At 39.6% G+C, this 24,479-nt stretch overlaps 1 protein-coding gene across 1 annotated transcript in view; it reads right to left on the bottom strand.

Annotated features, from left to right (window-relative positions):
- LOC114650872 (uncharacterized) overlaps positions 1–24,479 on the bottom strand; it is a 56,931-nt gene that overhangs the window by 2,425 nt on the left and 30,027 nt on the right. The window contains exons 4-6 of the mRNA XM_028800781.2: positions 19,235–19,285; positions 17,371–17,464; positions 13,258–13,339 (exon numbers count right to left, since the gene is read on the bottom strand). Coding sequence (XP_028656614.1) covers positions 13,258–13,339; positions 17,371–17,464; positions 19,235–19,285 — 227 coding nt within the window. The remainder of the gene's footprint in view (positions 1–13,257; positions 13,340–17,370; positions 17,465–19,234; positions 19,286–24,479) is intronic.

The following is a 24,479-nucleotide window of genomic DNA, read 5'->3' as shown; positions in this document are numbered from 1 at the left end:
ATCTTCCTTAAAAACTTAGCTGCAGTCATCTCTTCTTTCTTCCTGAAGCCTGAAAGTTGATTAGCCGTGCCCTTTTTTCAGGGAGCTGAACAATCTCTTGTCTTGGAGCTGGACACACTGAACTAGATCTACAATCCTCTCTGCCAAGTTCTGTGCCAGTGACTGAGCCCAGTCTGAGAAGACAGAGGACCAACCATTACTTCAAAAACTAAAGCTCCTACACTCTAGTGCCACAAAGAGCAATCCTTTTCCCCATGAAGTTGTAGGGGGGACAGCAAAGAGCCTAACAGCAAGGCTGAGAAAGGCAGCATCAGACACCATCATTAAAAACCTGGTATTGCAAAACTGTTTATCTGTGCAAAAATAAAATAGAACTCTAAATTCAGTGCCTTAACAAAGTATTTATCCCCCTTGGTGTTTGTCCTGTTTTGTCTCATTACAGTCTGGAATTAAAATGGATTTTTGAGGGGTTGGCACAATTTGATTTAAACGACATGCCTACCATTTTGAAAGTACAAAATATTTTTCATTGTGACACAAACAATAATTAAGAAGAAAAAAACAGAAATCCTGAGTATGTATAGATATTCACCCCCAAAGTCAATACTTTGTAAAGCCACGTATTGCTGCAATTCCAGCTGTAAGTCTCTTGGAGAATGTCTCTATTAGCTTAGCACACCTAGGCATTGGGATAGTCATCCATTCCTCAAGGTAAAACTGCTCCAACTCCTTTAGTTTAGATGGGTTGCATTAGTTTACAGCGGGCGGCACAGTGGCGCAGTGGGTAGCCTCGCAATTGGGAGATCTGGGGACCTGGGTTCGCTTCCCGGGTCCTCCCTGCGTGGATGGATGGATAGTTTACAGCACTTCCCAAGTCATGCCATAGATTCTCAATTAGATTGAGGTCTGGGCTTTGAACAGTCCATTCCAATACATTTAAATGTTTCCCTTTAAACCAGTCCAGTGAAGGTTTAGCAGTATGTTTAGGGTCATTGTTCTGCTGGAAAGTGGACCTTTGTCCCAATTTCAACTCTTTTTTTTAAATTAATTTTAATTAAAAGCAAATTTCACACAATCAAATCAAACTTAACAAACCAAAATTCAACCTTCACCTAAAAGAAAGAGAGGAGAGCCAACCAACAAAGCAAATCTTTAAAAGCACCAAGGAAAGAAGAGTATCCTTTTCCCCAATATAGAAGCTTATTCTAAAATGGTATTAGTTAGATCCTGCCATGTTTTAAAAAGGTTTTGAACAGATCTTCTGAGCGAGAATTTGTTTTTTTTCCAATTTCAAATTGCGCATATGGAGCTACAATGTATTATGTGCATGGCTACCTTCCACTCCTTTTCTGAAAGATTAAGTGAAATATCCCTTCCCCATTGTACCCTGGGATATTTGAAAAGCAGTGATTTTAAAATGTTTTGATAAATTGTAGCAATGTTATCTGAGTCTTCAAGACTGAACAATATTTCTTCTGGAATAGAAAAAGTTGGAAAGTGAGGAAAATTTGGCAGGTTCAATTTTAAAAAGTTTCTAACTTGAAATTAGTGGAAAAATTGTGCTAATGAGAAGTTAAGATTTGAAGCTAACTTGCTTGTAGGATGCAAAACATTATCAATGTACAAGTCTCTAAATGTTTTAATCCCAGACATTTTCCAAACCTTAAATACTGTGTATGTTTACGAGAGTGGAAAAAACTGGTTGTCATGTGGAGGCACAACAGATAAAAGGTTCTATGTTTTAAACTGCTTCCTACATTGGTCCCATATTCTGAGTGAATGAAGAGTAATTGGATTATTAGTGTATTGATGAGTGTTCTGCCCCACATGTTGTTAGCTGTTAGCTGTTATTTGTTGAGCTGTGCTCCCCCTTCATCTTGTCACTTATTAACACACCTGTCAGTCACGTCCCACACTCACAGTGGTGTCATAAATGTCTATGAAACTCACTTGAAGCATGTAGGTCCCATAATAAACATTTGAATACAATACACCCCTTGTGTCTCACTTAGGCACCTCTTTATCTCTTGTTACGTTCATGTCCGAAGCGTATCTTTAAGGTATATAAACCCCTGGGTCTGGTTAGTTGTGGTACTCAACAATGTGAACCTCTGTCTACACTTCTCTTTGTCTTGATCCAACCATGGAAATCACTTGCCTTGTAAGTGTCTTTTAAATTCGCTTCCCAGGTCCTCCCTGCATGGAGTTTGCATGTTCTCCCCGTGTCTGCGTGGGTTTCCTCCGGGCCCTCCGGTTTCCTCCCACAGTCCAAAGACATGCAGGTTAGGTGGATTGGCGATTCTAAATTGGCCCTAGTGTGTGCTTGGTGTGTGGGTGTGTTTGTGTGTGTCCTGAGGTGGGTTGGCACCCTGCCCGGGATTGGTTCCCTGCCTTGTGCCCTGTGTTGGCTGGGATTGGCTCCAGCAGACCCCCGTGACCATGTGTTCGGATTCAGCGGGTTGGAAAATGGATGGATGGATGGTGTCTTTTAAAGCTTTATTGTTTAATGTATAGGCGGCATGGTGGCGCAATGGGTAGCACTGCTGCCTCGCAATTAGGAGACCTGGGTTCGCTTCCCGGGTCCTCCCTGTGTGGAGTTTGCATGTTCTCCCCATGTCTATGTGGGTTTCCTCCGGGTACTCCGGTTTCCTCCCACAGTCCAAAGACATGCAGGTTAGCTGCATTGGCGATCCTAAATTGTCCGTAGTGTATGTGTGAGTCTTGCAGTGGGCTGGCGCCCTGCCCGGGATTTGTTCCCTGCCTTGCGCCCTGTGTTGGCTGCGATTGGCTCCAGCGGACCCCTGTGTTTGAGATGTAGCGGGTTGGATAATGGATGGATGGATGTTTAATGTATACTCTCTGCTATGTATTGCTTTGTAAATCATTCTTTAATGTCTTTGGCAATGTTCCCTCTAATTTTTTATAGGCTATGTGCGCAAAAAATATCATCCGTGCGCATTTTAAAGCAAGACTAAATTTTTGTGCGCTACAGAATGTTTGTTGGAGTTCAGTTATGGGCATTTTTGGGCAGCTCTTTCAGTTTGTCTAAATCAAGTTACAAAAACACAATGTTATTTCAGTTATCAATATCAAACAAGTTTCATTGTTAAATGTTATACCTATTAATAATGTGTAATTATATTTTATAGGTAGCATTTCGAAAATAAGAGTAATTTAGTTTTCAAAGTTTTTCTCTGCGATTTTTCATATTTATCCAGTCTGAATAAATTCTGTCAAGATCTATCGTGCCTCCATCTTGAAGGTTACTCTTAATACGCATCAGCATTTCCAAATGTTCTAACTGTAAACAGTTCCTTTGCTTCGTTTTCAGATTGTTCATTAAACTAAAACCACGCTCACGATCTGCACTGGAAGCTAAGAATGTGGCACCAATGTCCATCAATTTTGCTAATTCTGCAAATTGATCATTCTGAAATGCACATTTCATCATCTCTGGAAAGCTGTTTATCAGATTGCTTTTGATTTTTTCTGCAACAAGGAATTTAAAGTCATTGTATTGTTGAATAATGACACTTTCCTCCTGAAGAAATTGTTTGTACTTTAAACAAAGAGATCGGATATGTTCAATTCCAAAGTCAAAGTCGCATTGTGCTATTGCTGTACAGTCAAAAGCAGACCATTCCTCAATTTCATTTTCAGGAAATCTTTCACCCAGATGCAAACATAGGATGTTGATGAAGGTTAATATGGAATTAGTATCCACTGAAACTTCTTTTCCAGACACCTTGTCAAGAAGACTGTTAACTTTATCACTCCATTTAACCTTCTCACCAAGGTACTGCATTCGAAGTTTGTTCAGTTTACCCTGTGCAAGATGATAAGCTTCCAATGGCGTTAAACCACGTTTTTGAAATGCCATAGTTAAAGAAGCCATTTCTGATAAGACATCATTCAAAATTTCCAATGTTATATGAAATTGTTCACTCTTCAGCTTCTTATAGCAGTACTTTGATATAGGATCATTATCTTTGGATTCTTCAAAATATTTTAATAGGGGATCATAATTTCGAATAATTGCTTGAAGTGCAAAGTGTCTGGATAACCAGCGCACTTCATTCAGAGGTCTGAAAGCAATTAATTGATTCACATTCAGAAGCATCTGCTATTTCCTGAAATTTGTATCTTTTAGTAGAAGACCGACAGAACACGGTGTACACAGTTCTCATTAAAGTTTCTACTTCTTTCATTAATTTCACTTCTTTCTATGAATCAGAAAGTCCCAAATCTTCCCGATGTGCAACACAATGTTGTTGCACTAAATGAGGAACATCTTTTCTCAGCTGTTCTGCAACACCATTTATTTTGCCCAACATAACAGAGGCACCATCGGAAGTGAACATAACCATTTTATTCAGGTCAAGTTTATGTTTCCTATAGAATTCCCTGACTGCTGTTACTATTGATGTAGCATCACATGCTTCCAACTGTAGCATCCTACCAAATGATGTTCTATACTCCTTTGAATTAACTGGCCGATACTTAAAGTAGAGTATTAAGTACTTGTTGACAGAAATGTCTGTACTTTCATCAACAGTTAACGTATGATACGTTGCTAATTTAATGTCAGCCATAAGATCCTCTTGCATGATACCATTTATAATTCCAAGAAATTCGAACGCATAGTTTTTGCTCCTCCAGCTATGTGGTATACTAACATACTTTGCCATGTGCTCATTGATATGTTGAACAGAGAGTAATGAGATATTCATCTTAATGGCCAGCAGAACACTGTCGATAAGAACCTTAATTTCATCAGGACTGGAACGCTTCCGTTCATTACTAATTTGCCTGTTTTCTTTTTTGGTTGGGCTTTCAAGCAACATGTGAACCAGTCCCCCTCTTAAAGTTGGATTTTTACTTCTGAGTTTCCTAATACTGTCGGTATGAGACTTGCTTGATAGATGGCGTTTCAGAAAGTCCAGTTTCCAGACATCATTCCACACTTTTCCCATAGAGAAATCACCAGTTGCTTTGGCATCTCGACAATAACAGCAAACAACTCCGTCGTCTTCGTCATATGTAAATATTTCACGCATTTGAACACGCATTATATTTCGAGATTCCGGTGTCTCTGTTTCAACAACTTCTTCAAGCCATTCAGACTTAAAAGCTATTGCAGCTCTCTTGCGTTTTGCACCTTTCATCGCTTGCGGTTTCGACATTTAAAAAATTATATCTAGCTACAAAGTACCAGGCTGAACACCAAGATTCCACGAAATAAATAATACAACGGAAGTCAAAGAATCAAAAGTTAGCGTGTTTCGTACAAAGATGTTATAGGCTGCCGCAGGCAGCAAGATACTGCATAGCGCCGTCCGTAGCCTGCTACGCAGGAATCTAGGTCAGTCAACTCTGATTGGTCGTAGCTGCACAAGCGACGCCACAAGCGATGCCACACCCCCTTTCGTAGTCTTTCGTTGCAGCCTGTGCAGTGTGCAAGGCACTCTGGGTAATTGGTAGGACTGACCTAGTTTCCGACTATGTCAGTGATTAATGTATCTTGCTACCTGCGGCAGCCTATAACATCTTTGGTTTCGTAGCCTATGGGTCACGTGCCAACTGCCAAACATTACGGAACCACGTGAATGATTTAAAATTTATAGCGCTTCGATAAATGGGATAAATGGGAAATCAGAACAGCTGGCCTTCTGCAACATTTCACTTTAATGCCAAAAATCATTTTAGGCAAAAAATTAATTTTTGTGCGCGCTATTTTAATTTGTGTGCGCGGGTTCGGAAAGTCGTGTGCGCGCGCACACGCGCACAGCTTAGAGGGAACAGTGGTCTTTGGTTGTATGTTTCTTTTGTATATATTTCAGTTTACAACAAGGTACGTCCAGTAAAAGCCTTCAAGAAAGCTCACCCCTTGTCGTTTTTATGTGGATGTGCCGAGTTGTTTAAGCTCTCTGCGGCCGCGTTGCACGGACAGCGCGGAGAGAGCAGAAAAGTAAAAAGGAGAATCCACACCACGGGACAGACTGCAAGAGAATCGTTAAAACAGCTAAGTTAAGGAACGTTCTGGGCATGCGAATCAAGGAAGGATCCTACAGCAATTTAGTAAAAAGGGCAATTCCACGGTGCAGGACAGACCGCAGAATATTGCTCCACATCTGCTAAGTAAAGGGATGTAGGCCTACGTGCCAGGGATCAAAGAGAGGATCTCGGGGCGACTTGGCTGAAAGACAGTATTCACACCGCAAATCGGAGTGCAGCATTTCCACTGCATCTTTTAAATCAACTCCGCCTACTGACAGGTTGAAGAGCAGTAAGGGTTGTTCATGCTCTGCTTTTCAATATAAATTGGCATTACTTGAGGCCGTAAACAATGAGAAAATCAGTTCACACAGAAGCCGAATTGGGAACTGATTGCCTTAAGCGTTTCAGCTTTACTCACTTTGCCTGTCTTGAATTGCCTGAAATCGGCGGTCTTCTATTGGTGTAGCTCGCTACACAAGCACTCGGTTCAACTTATACAGCCCAAACTCCACTGTTGCAAACATGGAGAATGTATACAAAACCGAATCTGCTTCTGTGGTCACTTCAAGACACACGTGCTATTCCAACGCATCAGCACAAAGTTCCGCAACCAAAGCTCAAACGTTGGCTGAAGCTGAGCGTGTACGCGCATCCTTCGCAATGAAACAGCTTGCCATTGAAAGAGAACGAGCAAGAATGGAGTCAGAGTGACTTGCACTGGAAGTAGTACTAGAGGCTCTTCAGTCTGACAAAGAAGCTGCTGCCGCAGTAGCTGAAGCTGAAATATAAGCAGCTGCGACAAATGTACTAAATCATGAGATCTGCAGCCGCCGAAGCTCATCTCAAGCTAAGGGAAGGACGGCAGAGTATGTAACTCTTGACACTGACACCTCTCAGCCTAACTCACCTACATGCAAGGAAATGGAAACATCACCTGCGGCACAACAGGACGTCATGCTGAGGAGTCCTTCACGCATCTCAGGTGACCACCCATTTTCTACAAAAGTGCACGCAGGAGAAAGTGAAGATGTCCAAAGAGTGTCATCACAGTCAACACATAAGGGAAGGACAGTAGAGTATTTACAGGAGCAGACGGTATGGCTCACACTTGACGCTGTCACCTCTCAGCCTAACTCACCTACTCACACAGAAATGGAAAAATCACCTGCAGCACAAAAGGACATCATGATAAGGAGTCCTTCACGCATCTCAGGTGACCACCCATTTTCTACAAAGGTGCAGGCAGGAGAAAGTGAAGATGTCCAAAGAGTGTCATCACAGTCAGCACATGAGGGAAGGACGGCAGAGTATTATGGAACCAGACGGTATGGCTCACTCCTGACACTGTCACCTCTCAACCTAACTCACCTACACGCAAATAAATGGAAACATCACCTGCAGCACAACAGGACGTCAAGCTGAGGAGTCCTTCATGCATCTCAGGTGACCACTCATTTTCTACAAAGGTGCTGGCAGGAGAAAGTGAAGATGCCCAAAGAGTGTTATCACAGTCAGCACATGCTATTTACCCAAGACTGCCCCACCAAGCAGGACTACCTGATCATCACATCAAGACCCCTCTTCTAAAGAGTAGCCCATTCACAAACTCTCAATGAACCTGTGCTGGAGTTATAGAGATAATTGGATGGAAAGCAGTTGGTTTCCAAATAGAGGCAGTGAATGGAGTAGTATGTATAGCCCTACCTTCACTTATTGAATGCTATGTGATTTTGAACAATCGCTCAGAAATACCAACACCAGTGGCAGCACTTTACCACCCTCGCTTAAAGTCTGTGGCAGCCCATGTCCCAGAATTGAACACTAATGCCCACATTCTACCATTGCTTTGAAGAGACATCATCAGAGTGCACAAAGTCAGACAGCAAATTTTTGCCCCTAACAATGCACCCTTTACTCAAAGATTTGACCTAGGTTGGGTTCTTTTATGTGAAGTTTGCCTTGGAAATGCACACAAACCAATAGTTTGTACTTTCAAGACAAATGTGCTGGAAAATGGGCGACCTTCACTTTCCACGCCTTTTTACAGCCACCTTCACTTGAGAGAGAGGGTGACTTACAGCGGGGAGCCAACACCATTGGCCTCTTTGATCAAGTCTGCACATAAAGATGTGCTGGGCATGTCAATATTTGACAAAACTAAAGAGAATAAGTGTGCCTCTCAATTGAAGATCAAGTCTTTTTAAAAATTATGGAGAAGGAACATAGCAGAGACAAAGCAAATAGCTGTTGCTTCGCTACCTTTCAGATTTTCCAAATCTCATCTTCCCAAGACTCATGAACAGACTCTTTCTCGCCTTGTTTCTCTGCAGTGCTCTTTATACAGAAGACTCAAGATGAAAGAGCAGTTCACCAGCTTTATGAAGAATATGTTTGAGAATGGACATGCAGAAGCAGCCCCTCCAATGAAAGAAGTGGAAGACTTCTGGTACCTGCCTCTTTTCAGAACATATCCACAGGAGCCTGGTCATATAAGGACAATTTTTGACTCCATGTTGCCACGGAACAGACTGTCTGCACCTCCAGGTGGTTTCACAGAGAATGATCTCTTTAAACGTCAGTGGAGACAAGTGCTAGCCTTGGCAAATGAATTCTGGACACGCTGGAGACGTGAATACCCTTCCACTTTGCAGAGCTGGCGCAAATGGGCTTACCGATCCAGAAATTTACAAATAGGAGACATTGTGTTGTTGAAGAAGAGTCCACTCTCACGCAATAAATGGCCTATGGGATTAGTCACCTTGGTATTCCCTAGCAGTGATGGTACTGAACAAAAAATAGAAGTTAAGACTGCCTCTCAAGGCATCTCCAGAAACTCTATCAGGCCTATCACAGAAGTCTTTCTACTAGAAAATGGATAAGTTAACACAATGTTTGCCTCTATGTACTGTTTAGTGATATAATGTTATTATATCAGACGGGGAGTGTTCTGCCCCACATGTTGTTGGCTGTTAGCTGTTATTTGTTGAGCTGTGCTCCCCCTTCATCTTTTCATTTATTAACACACCTGTCAGTCACGTCCACAGTAATGTCCAATTGAGGCTTCTGGACTGGTATAGAGTAGTGTGTTCATGCACATATGTTTGTGTAGGTTTGTGCGAGCATAAAATTTGCGCAATGTGGTGAACTCGTAGTCCCATTCCACCATATCAAATGGTTTTTCTGTATCCAAATAAAGTAAGATCTCAGGGATGTTAGATTTATGGGTGAATATATTACATTAAACAAATGGTCAATATTAGAAGCTAAGTGCCTGCCTTTAATAAATAGTTTAGTCTTGTGATATTAAAGAAGAAAGCACTTTCTCAATCCTTCTAACTAGAACCTTGGAGAGTATCTTGTCATTCATTCTAGAGTGAGATTGGTCTGTATGATGCACATTGTAGTAAGGCCTTATTTTTCTAAGGAAAGAAATTAAAGATTAAAGATGCATAAATCTGTGCATATGCCAACTTCCACGTTCTTCCACTACATAAATCCCAGTCAGCTTGAAATGTAATGCACGTGCATGCGTCTGCCACCTCACCCCGACTCCTCCCAGAATTATGCCTCTTTGAATATGCAAATCAATATAAATAGCCTGTTAAGTTCAGATGTCTATGAAAAGACGATGGCAAAAGCACTGGGAAAAAAAAGAATTTCAGCATATACCAATTGGATGTAAGGAAAAACATACTATTTGTTGGTTTAAGCAGTGGTATAAACAACAAAAGAAAGTTGATCAAGTGACATAGAGTGGCGGATAAACTCAAAAGTACAAGTTCAGAAAGTCGCACAGTGCCCAAAATAAAAAAGAAGTGGTCACATATCAAAGTCGCCGTGAAAAGGCGAGCCGTATCCCATCATCTGAGTGTCATATGGTACAGAGAAAAGAAAAAAAACAGGGACACAGTGGAAAAAAAGATAGAAATTTCCACTTTAATCACGTAGTTTATTTTGTCATTTAAAGTAGAACGTCATAAACTTCATCTTAAAATCATTTACTAGTTTCCCAAATCCCATCGTAACTAACGCAGCAAATTAAATGCTGCATAATCTATTTGTTCTTCTATGTGTGTGTGAATCATTACATGCTTCTTAAATGGGCTTTCTCTTACGCCGACATTCATGATATTACAGCTCTCTGAACAATTTAAATACTAAGATGTATACTTGATATTACTATAATGATGATAGGAATTAAAGCATTGTGATGGATGGCCGGCTAAATATTCCGGCCCACACCTCCAGGCCGCCAGGTGGAGCCCTCCCAACAGCATGGAGGTTCCCCGAATTCCAGCAGGGCCTTATGGACCTTATAGTTTGTATACACAGCCCTGCTGGATACTTTGGGGACCACCGGGAGTCGCTGTAGGGAGGCTGTCAGACTCTTAAGTGCCCTATAACCCAGAAGTGTGTCATGATCACATGACAAGAAGAAACGACGTGCTTCCGGGTTGAAGAAATGGACTTTTACCCTGACCCGGAAGTAATAAGGACTTGTGGATTGTGGGACAGGAACACCTCCAGGTCAGGGGGTATAAAAGGACTCTGGGAAAGCCCAGACATTGAGCTGAGCTGGGAGGAACGGTGGCAAAGTGTCTGGGAGAGGAGGAGTGATTATTGTGCTTTATTATTGATTATTGCTATTTGTATGTGTAGTGTGGAGTGGAGGGTGCTTAGTGCACATTATTATCATAATAATAAAAAGTCTTGAACTTTTACCTGGTGTTTGGCGTGCAACCTGAGGGTTCGAGAGGTCGATAACAGCCTCAACTGTTACAGCATGTATAAAACATGGGGGCATGATGGGGCAGTGGTAGTGATGAGCTGGTGCCCTGTCCAGAGATTATTCCTGCCTCCCGCAAGATGCTTACAGTGCCGTGCACGACCCTCAGTAAAATAATTTAATGCAGCAGTACTGACTCTTTCAAATGTACTAACCCCCAATTCCTATCATTCCTTTTCTTTCTCCAAGTAACTAATCGCCACACAATCAGCTCTTTAATAAATTTCAAACCATCTATAAGCTTAGAATGCCGATTCTACAAAGCCTTTAAGGAACATCGGAATATCTTCATAGTACATGTTTAATTATTCCATCCAACTATACATCTAGGGCCGTGCCAGTCCCAGCAAGCACGAACAATCTCTGAACGGGGTGCAAGTTAATCGCTACCGCTGTCTACACTTTTAATTTTTAACAGTATACATTATTTAAATTATGTTAAAATGTATCTGTATAATGTAATATATACATTTTACTGTATTTCATCTGAAAAATGATATCAAGAGCTCTAAGAAGATAGTGCCTGGAAATCTAAAAAGCCAGTCGTCATCATTTGTAAATACACGCTCTCTTCTATTGAATAGAATTGAATTCCTTTATTGTTATTGTATGGTACAATGAGATTCAATATGCAAATCCTCCATAAACTTATTTTCTATAAAATGGTAAAATAACAACAACAACAACAATAATAATAATAATATGATAAAAAATAATGAAAAATATACAATATGAAAGCATAAGTGGCTCAGGTTGCGCAATACTTGATGGACTGATTGAGTGTGTTTAGAGCTCTTGGGATGAAACTGTTTCTGAACTGTGAGGTCCCTACAGGAAAGGGTCTGAAGTGGAATGGAAGAGTTCAAATAGACTGTGTGCAAGGCCCTCAGCCTCAGCGTGTGCTAGTAGCTGTATCCTGATAATTGCCTCTACGATTGACATAATCTGCTGTAGAGAATTCCGATCAGCTGCTGTAGAGCTGTGATTCCACACTCAGATACAATGGGTTAACATACTCAGTGGTGTACTGAGAGTAACAATGCTAAAACAGCTATAGTATTTGGAATAGTTTGACAATTCCGTGAACCATTATATTGTTACAGGTTGATTACAATCAGATGCCCTAAACTAAAAAACGATATGTGGTTAATTTCATTGTCTTTGATAAAGCCGAATCAGGGATGTGAATCTAAAAAATAAAGGGAAACCACACAGGAACAGTAGCACTGCTTTGATGCTGGGTGCTGCCAGTTTGCAAGACTGAGCCAAATGATTTGAGCTGGCGTGAGAATGTGCGTGATTTTATGCCAAGTTTAGTTTTTATACAACATTTTTGTGCGCACTGAGAAAGAATATTTAGAATTAAGGTGCTTCAGCCTTTCCAAATAATAAAAGAATGGTGCTAATAGAACTATAAGAAGCGTGACACTTATGTGTTAAATAAAGATGTGTTAAGCTAACCGAACAAATGTAATCTAATGCAGATACTAAAGATATAAGAATGTAATTTCTTTTAGCTAATGTAATGTACTGAACTAATGTTTATGTAACCCTTGATATTGTATAAGCTATGTATGTACAAAAAGAATAAGGAAGTGAGTATTGTCTAAATCTGCTTAAGTTGCACACACCCTGTGACAGTTAGGACAAGGAATTGTTGTAACTGGTCTTGTGTGTGTGCGGTGCTAACAGGGGCATATTGCTTAAGATTCTCTTAAAAAACTCTTTTTTCTGTAAGAAACACTGTGTGCTCCTGCATGTTCCAATCCAGGATGTGACCACAAGCTATAGTAATCTATGTATGACCTCAAAAAGAACTGCCGCACTTCCTCTTTTTATTGAAGTACACAAGATGGGTATAAAAAAGGAAAGACTTCCTACTAACAGGAGGCTGCCTGTAGCAAACTGAACTGACAGCTGCTGCGGCCTCCTGCTCACCAAGAATAAAGAAATTGCTTTTTACTCTACATTGGTGTCCATCTCCTGTCATTCCTGACTTTTACCGACCACAGTATGCACCATTTATACATGAGGCCCCTGGTCTGACTGGTGGTATTTGGAGAACTGCGCACTACTGCAGTATCACTATGCCATGGGCCCCTGAACACAAAAAATGACACGCTTAAACACACTTAATGAATTCAAAGTCAAAGGGGAGCCATAGACCATCCCAGTGGCACTAGGCAGATGGCAGGAATCAACCCAGACAGGTCAGCACTGCTCTACACACACTTAACATGTGGATAATTTCGATTCACAAGATAATCCTATCTGAACTTCTGTGGGAATATGGAAGACAAACTGTAGTACCTGGGGAAAAACACTACACAGACACCAATAAAATATACAGACTCAACACAGATAATAAAGGGTGCAGCTTTAAAATCCAGGATGCTGGTTTATGTGGTACCAGCACTAACTGTTCTTCCACAAACTCTAGTAATTAATAGAAAGAACTGAAGCATAGTGCCCACCTTTAAATCTGCCGAAAAAGAGCTTTTATCACGTTCCTGGCACTGTGAACTAAGCTGTAATAGGCTCCTGTGTCTCCTGACCCTGAAATTAGAAAGGCACAATCAGGAAAAGAAGGGATGGAAAGAAGAAAAAAAATGAAATTAAAAGTTTGAATGATATAAGTACAATGTGTAAAAACACTTAAATGTATAATTGGACAGAACCTCACAGATTTTATGATTGAAACCATATACATAATTATTCTTTAAATGTATCCTTAAAATTATTAAGGACTTATCAAAACTTTAAAGCTAAATTAACACCAGAATATACTTCATATATTTACAAGAATATAAGATGACAACTACTGATTTCATTCACTTAAAATAATTAAAATTTCAGGAAAGTTATTTAGTCCTTTGTAATCAAATGAATTTATCATGGCAGAAAAGCAAATCAAACATAAAAACCTAAAAAGCACCAACAAACATTTAGAACACGTCTAATGATTTACGCTGTGGTAGACTTTACACAATGTTTCAGATAATTTATTTTTAGTAGTTTACAGGAACTGAAGTGCTGACCGTCAAAGTATGATAAAGTGATATGAATAAAACCAAACAATAACCTGGGGACAGCACTACACAAAGAGAAGTTCACAGACTTAGTTTAACACTGGAAAATGAAACAAACGAAAAAGGAAGTGGTTAAATGCTAACCTGAGTGACTAATGTAAATCCTCGCATTCGGTAGCAGAAAATAACTGCAACAACTGCTTCTACAGGAAACTGGCCATAATGTTATATATGTAGAGCAGAGCAAATTCACAGTTCAAATCTGGTTTTCTACATTTTTACATTTTTTAATTATTGATGCTTATTATATGATATTTTTCAGATATTAATTTTAATTATTTCTATATATGTACATTGACTCATTCTTATTAGACTAAACATGATTTCTGTAGACATGCCTTAACTTAATCATTATTTAGGTAAAAAAAATATTATTATCTCTGTTAGGATGTTTTTGTTCACTTTGTTATTTGTAAGTGGAATTGATTCTCTGAGAAATTGTGGTATTATTTCCCATGCAATCTGGCAAAAACATGATTATAATATAACAACTTGAATTAAAATCTATATATTTTGAACATTATACATACAGTGACCTCCATAATGTTTGGGACAAAGACACATTTTTCTTTGACCCCTCTGCTCCACAATTTAAAATTACAATCAAACAATTTAGAAATGACTAAAGTGGACATTGCAGACTTTCATTTAAGGGTATTTGTATACATTGTGGTTACACCATGTAGAAGTGGCAACACTTTTATACACGGTCCCCCAATTTCAGAGCTCCATAATGTTTGGGGCATAGCAACGGTGGGTATATTAAAGCAGTCATATTTAGTACTTTGTCACGTATCCCTTGCATGCAATGACTGCTTGAAGTCTGTAATTCATAGACATCACCAGGTGCTGAGTATCTTCTCTGGTGATACTCTTCCAAGATTCTAATTCAGGTACTGCTTCACTTCCTGCTTGTTTCGTGGGCTTTTCCCCTTCAGTTTTCTCTCTAGTATATGGAAGGCATGCTCAGTTACAATTAAATCAGGTGATTGGCTTGGCTATTCAAGAATTTTCCATTTTTTAGTTTTGAAAACCTCTGTGTTGCCTTAGCAGTATGTTTGGGATTCATTACCTTGTTATACGATGAGGTGCTGTCCAATGAGTTTGGAGGCATTTACTGGAACGTGAGCAGATCAGATGCCTCTGTACACTTCAGAATTCATTGTGTCACTGCCGTCACATCATTGACACATCATTAATAAAGGTAAGTTTGCCAGTATCTGTGGCAGCCATGCATGCCCAAGCCATAACACCCACACCACCTTGTTTAGCAGATGAGGTGGCATGCTTTGGATCTTGGGCAGTTCCTTTTTGTCTCCACAATTTGCTCTTGCCATCACTCTTATACAGGTTCATCTTTATCTCATCTGTCCACAAGACCTTTTTCCAGAATTCTGTAGGCTCTTTTAAGGACTTTTTCACAATCTGAAATCTGGCCATCCTATTTTTGTGGCTAACTAGTGGTTTGCATCTTGCAGTGTGGCCTCTTTATTTCTGTTCCTGAAGTCCTTGGCAGATAGTCGTCTCTAACACATCCACATCTACCTCCTGAAGACAGTTTCTGATCTGTTGGAGAGACATTTGGGGCTTTTTCTTTACCATAGTGAGGCTTCTTCCATCTTTGGCAGTGGACTACCAGTCCCTCTGTGATTGCTGAGCTCACCAGTCTGTTCTTTCTTCTTAATGACACTCCAGACGGTTGATTTAGGTAATCCTAAGCTTTTATTATTTTATTTACAGCCTCACAATGGTTTCTTTGACTTTCATTAACTCTTTCAGGGCTGATGTCGACTTTTGTCAAAATTCAGGTGTAGAGGATGGTAATCAGCTGTAAACTGCAACAAAACTCACCCTTACCTTTGTTGATCTAACCTCAATTCGCTACGCATGCGTGAGTAGCGAAGAGCAAACAACCTCTAAAATGGCACCGACATCTGGTGAGAGACTACAGCAAATGTGCAAAGAAAAATACTCCATGGACGTTTTCCATAATTTCGTTGAATAGGACTCTGACTCGTTGGACTCCGAGTTTGATGCAAGTGATCTGAAGATGGATATCAAAAACGAAAGTAAGGTACTGGCGTCATCTGATCGGTCCCCAACTGGTGCTGAACACTTTCGAGCAGCTGATGTGCCTACAGAAGCATTCACCTGGGAGGACCACCACTTACGATGACAAGAGGTACAAACCATCCTGCGTCACACTGCAACTGCCAATGCCACCCACCTGGTGTGTGAAGACAGTCTGGCAGCCGGCCCACCGTGCATTCCTGCTGACCATCAAGGTGCCTCCATGTAGCCACTGCCACCAGAGATGCCGAACATGTGCCAACAGCAGCCACAGCACATAGCAACAGATGTTTTATGTTGACTTATGTGTGGAAACCATCGCTTTGTGTGCTTTTCAGAAAACTGAGTCTTTTGGAAAAAATTTCAGCCCTCAAAGAGTTAACATGGCTCTTGTCCTCATGTTGAACAATGGCAGCTACAGACACCAAAGTGTAGAAGCAAGCCGAGGTATCTTATTCCTGCTCTAATGAAGCAATGGAACACACCTGAGGAATCACAAACACTTGAGACACCAATTGTCCCCTAACATTATGATGCCTTAAAATGGGGGGCCATGTATAAGAAGTGTTGTCATTTCTTCATGGCAAGACTGAAATGTACGCAAATAACCTTAAATTATAGTCTGCTATGAGCACTTTAATCACTTCTGAATTGTTTGATTATAGTTGTAAACTGTAGATCAGAGGGGAAATCAAGGAAAAATTTGTCTTTGTCCCAAACATTATGGAAGACATTGTATTTCCAATAGCATCTTACAGAGAAAACATTAACACAATTTAATTATCCGCTCTTTAGTTCACTCTTTATTTCAACTCTTAATGACTTATTAGATTTACTTCCATTGCTTGATAAATTACAAGTGTGAAGTCTTAACCAGAAAATTAAGTAGAACCAGTATACTGTATAACAAATGAAAAGATAAAGATATCCTAGTCTAAGACCCAGGACAGTGCAAAATGTTTCATTGAATGGGCTATGCTGGCAATGAAAAATGTCGACACTGCAGTGTTTACAAAGTCATGGTGTGTTAGAAAAATCAGGCATTCTGAGGAGTCATATTAGTGACAGAGAAGGGACATGTGTGTCTACAGGCCCCCACATATTTTGAAATTTCAATTTTAAAATGCTTGTAACACTATGTCTATTTCCTAAATCAAGATCCAAATTCTTACGACTTTTAAGTAAGGATGCTTAACTTGGGAAAAATTAGGAATAAACTAAAAACCACAGCAGTAAAAATGAAAATGGCCAGGTTTTAGAACTGTGGAGTGTTTGAAGCATAGTACAAGTTAACAGCCTTACTACTTTTATATTTAACATTTAAGGAAAATTCTCATGCTTACACCTTCATGGTTATGATAAATTACTATAACTGACAGGATACTATGAATAAACATCCTCAAGTAATCTTGACAAACATTGCCTTACCTTGCATAAAGCAATACACCAAGTAGTGTTATTGTCACAAGAAGAAAAGTGCTCAAACCACCAACAACGCATATGTTTGTTACTGTGAAAATACCTTAAAAATAAAAGCAAATGTGTTCATTGGGGTGTTATATTACTTAGGAAATTCAAACTTCACATTTCCTTCATCACATGCTTTACGTAAAAAGAAACTTATCTGGTAAGCAAACATAAAAAACTACCATTAGGTTATATTCAAAATGTGAACATGATTTAAGGGTAAAGGTGTAAAAATAAATTAAACTAATTAACATGTTCCAATTAACACCTCATTATATTTGAATAGTTTAGTTGTGCTTTTGCTTGAGCTGCTATTTTAAACGTTGCCCTTTTTTGTCTTTACTTTTCAAATTGTAACTGGTTCAAAGGACATGTACTACAGGCTGGATTCCTCCCCAGATGGAACACACAACCTTGTGCTGGTCTGCTCAACTGCAGTGAAGAAAAAGGGGCAACTAAGTCTGTTGAGATAAAATGGCATTTCTGTTTGCCCTGAAACCTACAGTAGATACTGTTAATATGTCTGTAATTAGCACCATGTAACAAGTTTACTCTTTGGCTCTGTTACAATATATACACCAATCAGTTACAACATTAAAACCACCTGCATATTACTGTGTAGGTCCCCCTTGTGCCACCAAAACAGCTCTGACCCATCAAGATATAGACTCCATAAGACCTCTGAAGGTGTCCTGTTGCATCTGGCACCAAGTTGTTAGCAGTAGACTCTTTAAGTCCTGCATGTTGTGATGTGGGGCCTCAGTGAATTTGACTTGTTTTTCCAGCATATCCCACAGATGCTCGATTGGATTGAACTCCACAGTCAAGACCTTGAACTCCTTGTCATGTTTCTGAAACCATTCCTGAACAATTTTTGCAGTGTGGCAGGGCCCATCATCCTGCTGAGGGCAGCCTCTGTTGTCAGGGCTCTTTCGCCAAGAAGGGGTTGCATGTGGCCTGCAGCAATCTTTAGGTTGGTGGTACATGTCAAAGTAACATCCACAATGATGCTAAGACCCAAGGTTTCCCAGTAGAATATTGCCCCGAGCATCACAGTGCCTCCACTGGCTTGCTTTTTTCCCATTGTGCATCCTGCAGCTATTTCTTCTCCATGTAATTAATGCAAACACAATGGCCCATCCACATGGTCTTCTTCCATGGTTCATTTCTGACACTCACATGCCCATTGTAAGCATGGGCACACTGACCGGGCTGCAGCTATTCAGTCCCGTACACAGCAAGATGAGATGCATTGTGTCTTCTGATACCTTTCTCTTATGTGAAGCATTACATTATTAAGCAATTTGTGCTACAGTAGCTCTTCTATTGGATTAGACCAGATGAATTAGCCTTTGCTACCTATACACATCAGTAAGATTTGAGCGTGCATGATCCTGCTGGCGGTTCACCAGTTGTCTTCCCTTGGAATACTTTTGGTCTGTACTAACCGCTGCATACTGGGAACACCCGACAAGACCTGCCATTTTGGAGATGCTCTGAGCTAGTTGTCGAACCACACCGTTTGGCCCTTGTCAAACTTGCACAGATCCTCACACTTGTCCATTTTTCCTGCTTCCAACACATCACCTTCAAGAACTGACTATTCACTTACTGCCTAAAATATCCCACTCTTTGATGGGTGTCACTGTAAGAAGATAACCAATGTTATTCACTTTATCCGTCAGTGGTGTTAATGCTGTACACAACATCAAAATGATTACACATATTAACAATTTGAAAACTAAAACAGATCAGCCATCCTCTGTGTTAAAGCAAGTTAATATTAACTTTTCATTTTGACAAAAATATAAAAACTGAAACTAACTTTGTCTGTTTCTTGAAGTCAGCTGCAATGATGAAGTAGTGTGATCTGCCTCTAAAAGGAAATATAAGAATCAAATATGTAAGTATGAAATGTGTAATTAAAATATTGCATAAATTAAAATACACTTCTTTATGAATTAGGCAATCAGCACAAAATATTCAGCATCAAAAAAAGACATGATCATCTTTCTAAATTCTGCTAATATAATGCAATTCATATTGATTACAAATTCAAAGGTTCAAATGACTTTTAATAAGTAGGCATTCAATAATGAAAGCAATTTTTTTATTCTCATGATATGTCATTTAATTATTTTATATAACATTTTGTGTACAGGTGGCACGGTGGCGCAGTGGGTAGCGCTGCTGCCTCGCAGTTGGGAGATCTGGGGACCTGAGTTTGCTTCCCGGGTCCTCCCTGCGTGGAGTTTGCATGTTCTCTCCGTGTCTGCGTGGGTTTCCTCCGGGCGCTCCGGTTTCCTCCCACAGTCCAAAGACATGCAGGTTAGGTGGATTGGCAATTCTGAATTGGCCCTAGTGTGTGCTTGGTGTGTGGGTGTGTTTGTGTGTGTCCTGCGGTGGGTTGGCACCCTGCCCGGGATTGGTTCCTGCCTTGTGCCCTGTGTTGGCTGGGATTGGCTCCAGCAGACCCCCGTGACCCTGTGTTCGGATTCAGCAGGTTGGAAAATGGATGGATGGATTTTGTGTACAGTATTTCATAAGCTATGGTGACCAACTAGTTAAAACATACCAGAAGTTTTTGTGTTTTGTTGTTTGTTTTAATATTTATATTTTTCTTGAGCTTCTATATAGTTTTAGAGTCCCCTCTGGGAAAAAATAATGTATTGTGTATCTCATTCTTCCAGTTATCTGCAAGCAATCCACTGTGAATGAGAGCTTAAAAGAAACGCTTTTATTTGTCAAAACTATCTATTGTATGATAACATTTTCTCTTTTAAGTCAGCATTACAATTAACTTGGTTGCAAACCAAATTCTGCACCTTATCATGCTATGCAAAAACAGAGATTTAATAAAAAAACACATTAAAATAAACTACAACAAGCTGGCTAAGTACACCTGATGGGCAATATCAAAGATGATTATTTCCTATCAGTCAAATATTTTGAAAAACATTTTACTACACTAATAAAATGAAAGACGAGAATGCATTTTTATCCTTTTTATATTTTGAAAATTAACCAAAATGGTTTAAACAATTCCAAAACTTTCACTTTAATACACTCTGCTGATCCATTCATCCAATTTATATTTTTAATACAAATTATTTGTAAATTCATATATAAAAATAGCAGCATATAAAATCCAGGAAATGCCAATGTAAACATTGCTATGAAACATACTATTTTTATTTAAAAAACAAATCTGATAATATTGTAACAATTAAAAATTAGAATCTACATACACCTTTAAAATTTTATTAACTGTGAAACACATAGAATAACATGAAAGATGTCTGCAATGGACTGGGCATAATTACTGGACTAAGCAACCCAAGGCTCAGGTGCCTCAAGGAGAATTGGACAAAGCCAGTGCTCTGAACTGATTTTTAATAGATTTTTCCTTCCCCATGCCACATTCTTCCAATACCTCCACACCATCCTTACTGGAACGCTAGTGATGAGTACACATCTGATCATAAGTATGGACTGTCCATAACTGAAGACCAAGTAAGGAGACAACTGAGAAAGCTACACACAGCAAAAGATGTGGGACCAGATGGCGTCAGTCCTTGAGTTTAGAAGGGCTGTGCTGAACGACATTGTGTTATCTTCTATCATTTGTTTAGTCTGTCATTAGGCCTGCAGAAAGTGTCACTGCTATGGAAAACATCCTGCATCATTTCTAGTTCAAAGAAGGCAGGCATCTCTTTACCTAATGACTACAAACCAGTGGCACTTACATCTTACATCATGAAGACCTTTTGAGAGGCTGGTCCTAGATTATATGAGTCCTCTTGTGTTAGACCACCTGAATCCACTGCAGTTTGTCTATCATAGAAAGATTGGAGTGGAGGATGCAATTATCTGTCTGCTCCACAAGTCTTTTTTTTTTTATTTCTGCTATGCCTTCAAAACCATCCAGCCATCCTGTTAAAAGGTAAGCTCAGATATATGAAGGTGGATGAGCCTGTGGTGATCCAGATAATGGACTATCTGTTAGGCAGACCACAGTTTGCGACATTCAAGGACTGTGTTTCTGATACAGATGTAAGTAACACTGGAGCACCAAAAGGAACAGTCCTGTCTCCTTTTCTCTTCACTCTGTACACCTCCGACTATAACTATAACACCAGGGGCCTCATGTTTAATACTGTGTGTAGAAGTCACACTAAAACATGGCATACAAAGAAAAATAGAAATGGACATACGCACAAAAAAATTCAGATTCACAAAACTGTACCGAAGCAAAGGTCCACACACTTCCCCTTTATAAATCCCAATGAACATGAACTTTAACACACATGCAAGCACTTAAAGCCCCATTCCAACTCCTCCCAGAATTTTGTATATTTGGATATGCAAATCAATATAAATTACCACAGCCATTCATTCATGGCAAGGTGTCCTGGGAATTTAGTGGATGTTCTTCTGGATGAGCTTTCATTATTCTTTATTTTAGCAGTACTGTCTCTGTCAGACAACCCCCAATTCCTGTCCTTCCATTTTCTTTCTCCACATAATCAATCGCCACACAATAAATGTCTTTGTATTCGCTACTGTTGTGCCACCGTGTCCCCATATGTTTGATACATGCTTTAATACATTTCATCATGAAAATGATATAAAGTGTACATCTTAGTATTCTAAAATATTCAGAGAGCTCTAATGTCAAGAATGTAATGTATTCTGTGTGGTGATCACTGCCTGCGCACTTCTGTCATCATGTTGCGGTATGGATTCAACACAGTGTACTTTATGAATTTAACAATATATCTGTAAATTGTAATATACATTACTTTAATGCATTTCATCATAAAAATATCATGTATACATCCTAGTATTCTAACAGCACTCAGCTTCAAGAGAATAGCTCTTGGAAATCTAAATCAAACAAGCCAGTCATCATCATCTGTAAATACACACTCTCTTCTATTGAATTAAATTCTTTTATTGTCACTGTATGGTACAATGTGATTCAATACACAACTCCTCTTTAGACTAATTTTCCTATAAAATGATAATAATAATAATACTAATAATAATAATAATAATAATAATAATAATAATAATATGATGATGATGATGATGATTATAAAACACAATGAAAAATATACTATAAGCATAAGTATAATATACATGTACAAATAGTCCAGACAGTGCAAATGGTTCATAAAGTGGCTCAGGTTGTGCAATATTACAGCTGTAGTGCAAGTTTACAGTCAGGTAGTTGTAATCATTAGTACAAACAGTTCTATCAGGAGCACTTAATGGACAGATTGAGTGCATTTATATAGCTCATGGGATGAAACTGCTTCTGAGCTTCAAGGTTCGGAGATGTTGAAATAGACAGTAGCATGGGTGAGTGGAATCCATGCTGTTGGCTTTCCTGAGGCAGCATGTGCTATAAATGTCCTCCAGGGCTGGAAGCTGTATCCTGATAATCATCTGCACTCTGCACTCTCGACGCAACCCGCTGTACAGCTTTCCATTCAGCTGCTGTGCAGCTGTGATACTACACATAGATACAATGGGTTAAAATACTCTCAGTGGAGCACTGAGAGTAACAATGCTAAAGCAGCTATAATATTTAGAATGGTTTGGCCATTCAGTGTACCATTATATTGTTACAGAATTATTACAATCAAGTGCCTTAAATTTGTAAGGCAATATGCAATTAATTTCGGTGTATTTGATAAAGCCTGAGTCACAGATGTGAATCTAACAATGAAGGGAAACGACACAGAAACAGTGGCACTGTTTTGATAGTAGGTGCCGCCCATTTGCAAAACCGAACAGAAAAGTGTGTGGCTTTATGCCAAGTTCAGTTTTTAACTGTGGAAACAGTTGTACGCAACATTTTTGTGCATACACACAGTTCAAACATGAGGCCCCAGGTCTTGTCATTTGCAGAAACTCTCAGATTATTCTGTATTTACGGGGTGTATTGATAAAGGGGATGAGGCAGAGTAGAGGAATCAGGTGAGGAATTTTGTTTCTTGGTGCACAAAGAATTGTCTGCACCTTAACTTTAGCAAAATCAGGGAACTGGTTATTGACTTTTGCACGAAAAGATGAAGTGAGCAGTGCAATACTTTATTACTTGTTTCAGCTTTAGTGCAGTGTTAGGATAGATAGAATACATTTAAAATCTATCGATCCATTTTCTAAACCTGATTTATCCTGAGCAGGGCCATGGGAAGGCTGGAACCTATGTCAGCAAGCATAGGACACAAGGTAAGAATAATCTCCAGACAGGTCACCAAATGTTTAAAAGATGAAGTCTGGCATTTAATTTTGCGAACTTGCCACCATCCGCTTACATTGGCAGGACTGTACAAACAGCTTGGTAAGAATTCATTATATTGGTATATCAGTGTTTCACAGCTGTGTTCGTGTCGACGTGTAGCAGTTTCTTGCTGAGTGGTGTTCATTATTGTTGTTGCGTGCTCTTGTGCGCCATCTCGAGAATGTCAGAGCATTAGAGAAACGAACAAACACCAGCTCACATGGCACTGTCTGTGAGGGAGTTTTTAGCCAGTAAACAAATAACTGCATTGGAACCCCCTCCCTACTCACCTGATCTGGCCCCCAATGACTTTTTTTCTTTACCCGAAGATAAAGTAAATATTGAAAGGAAGACATTTTGATGACATTCAGGACATCAAGTGTAATATGACGACAGCTCTGATAGCCATTCCAGAAAAACAGTTAAAAAATGGCTTTGAAGGGTGGACTAGGTGCTAGCGTCGGTGCATAGCGTCCCAAGTGGAGTACTTCAAAGATGACCATAGTGATATTCAGCAAAGACGTATATAGCACTTTTTTTTAGGATGAGTTTGCAAATTTAATTGTCAGACATCGTATATGTCCCTAAATAACATAAAACGATCCCTATTGCATTATGTTTGTCGTTACTGGCCAGGGTAAAAATTGGAATATGGTGGACACACTACACAGTCCAACGGATGTGAGCAAAACCAGCTTAGTAGTTCCTCTTAGCGTACAGCAGTGGAATGAGCAGGTGGCTAAAAGAGAGTACATCTTAGAAAGTATTGCCATAAGCC

Source organism: Erpetoichthys calabaricus, chromosome 4 (assembly GCF_900747795.2).
Source record: "Erpetoichthys calabaricus chromosome 4, fErpCal1.3, whole genome shotgun sequence".
NCBI classification, from domain to species: domain Eukaryota; kingdom Metazoa; phylum Chordata; class Cladistia; order Polypteriformes; family Polypteridae; genus Erpetoichthys; species Erpetoichthys calabaricus.
The sequence above is the reverse complement of the archived record's forward strand: the minus strand, read 5'-3'. Positions and strand labels throughout refer to the sequence as shown.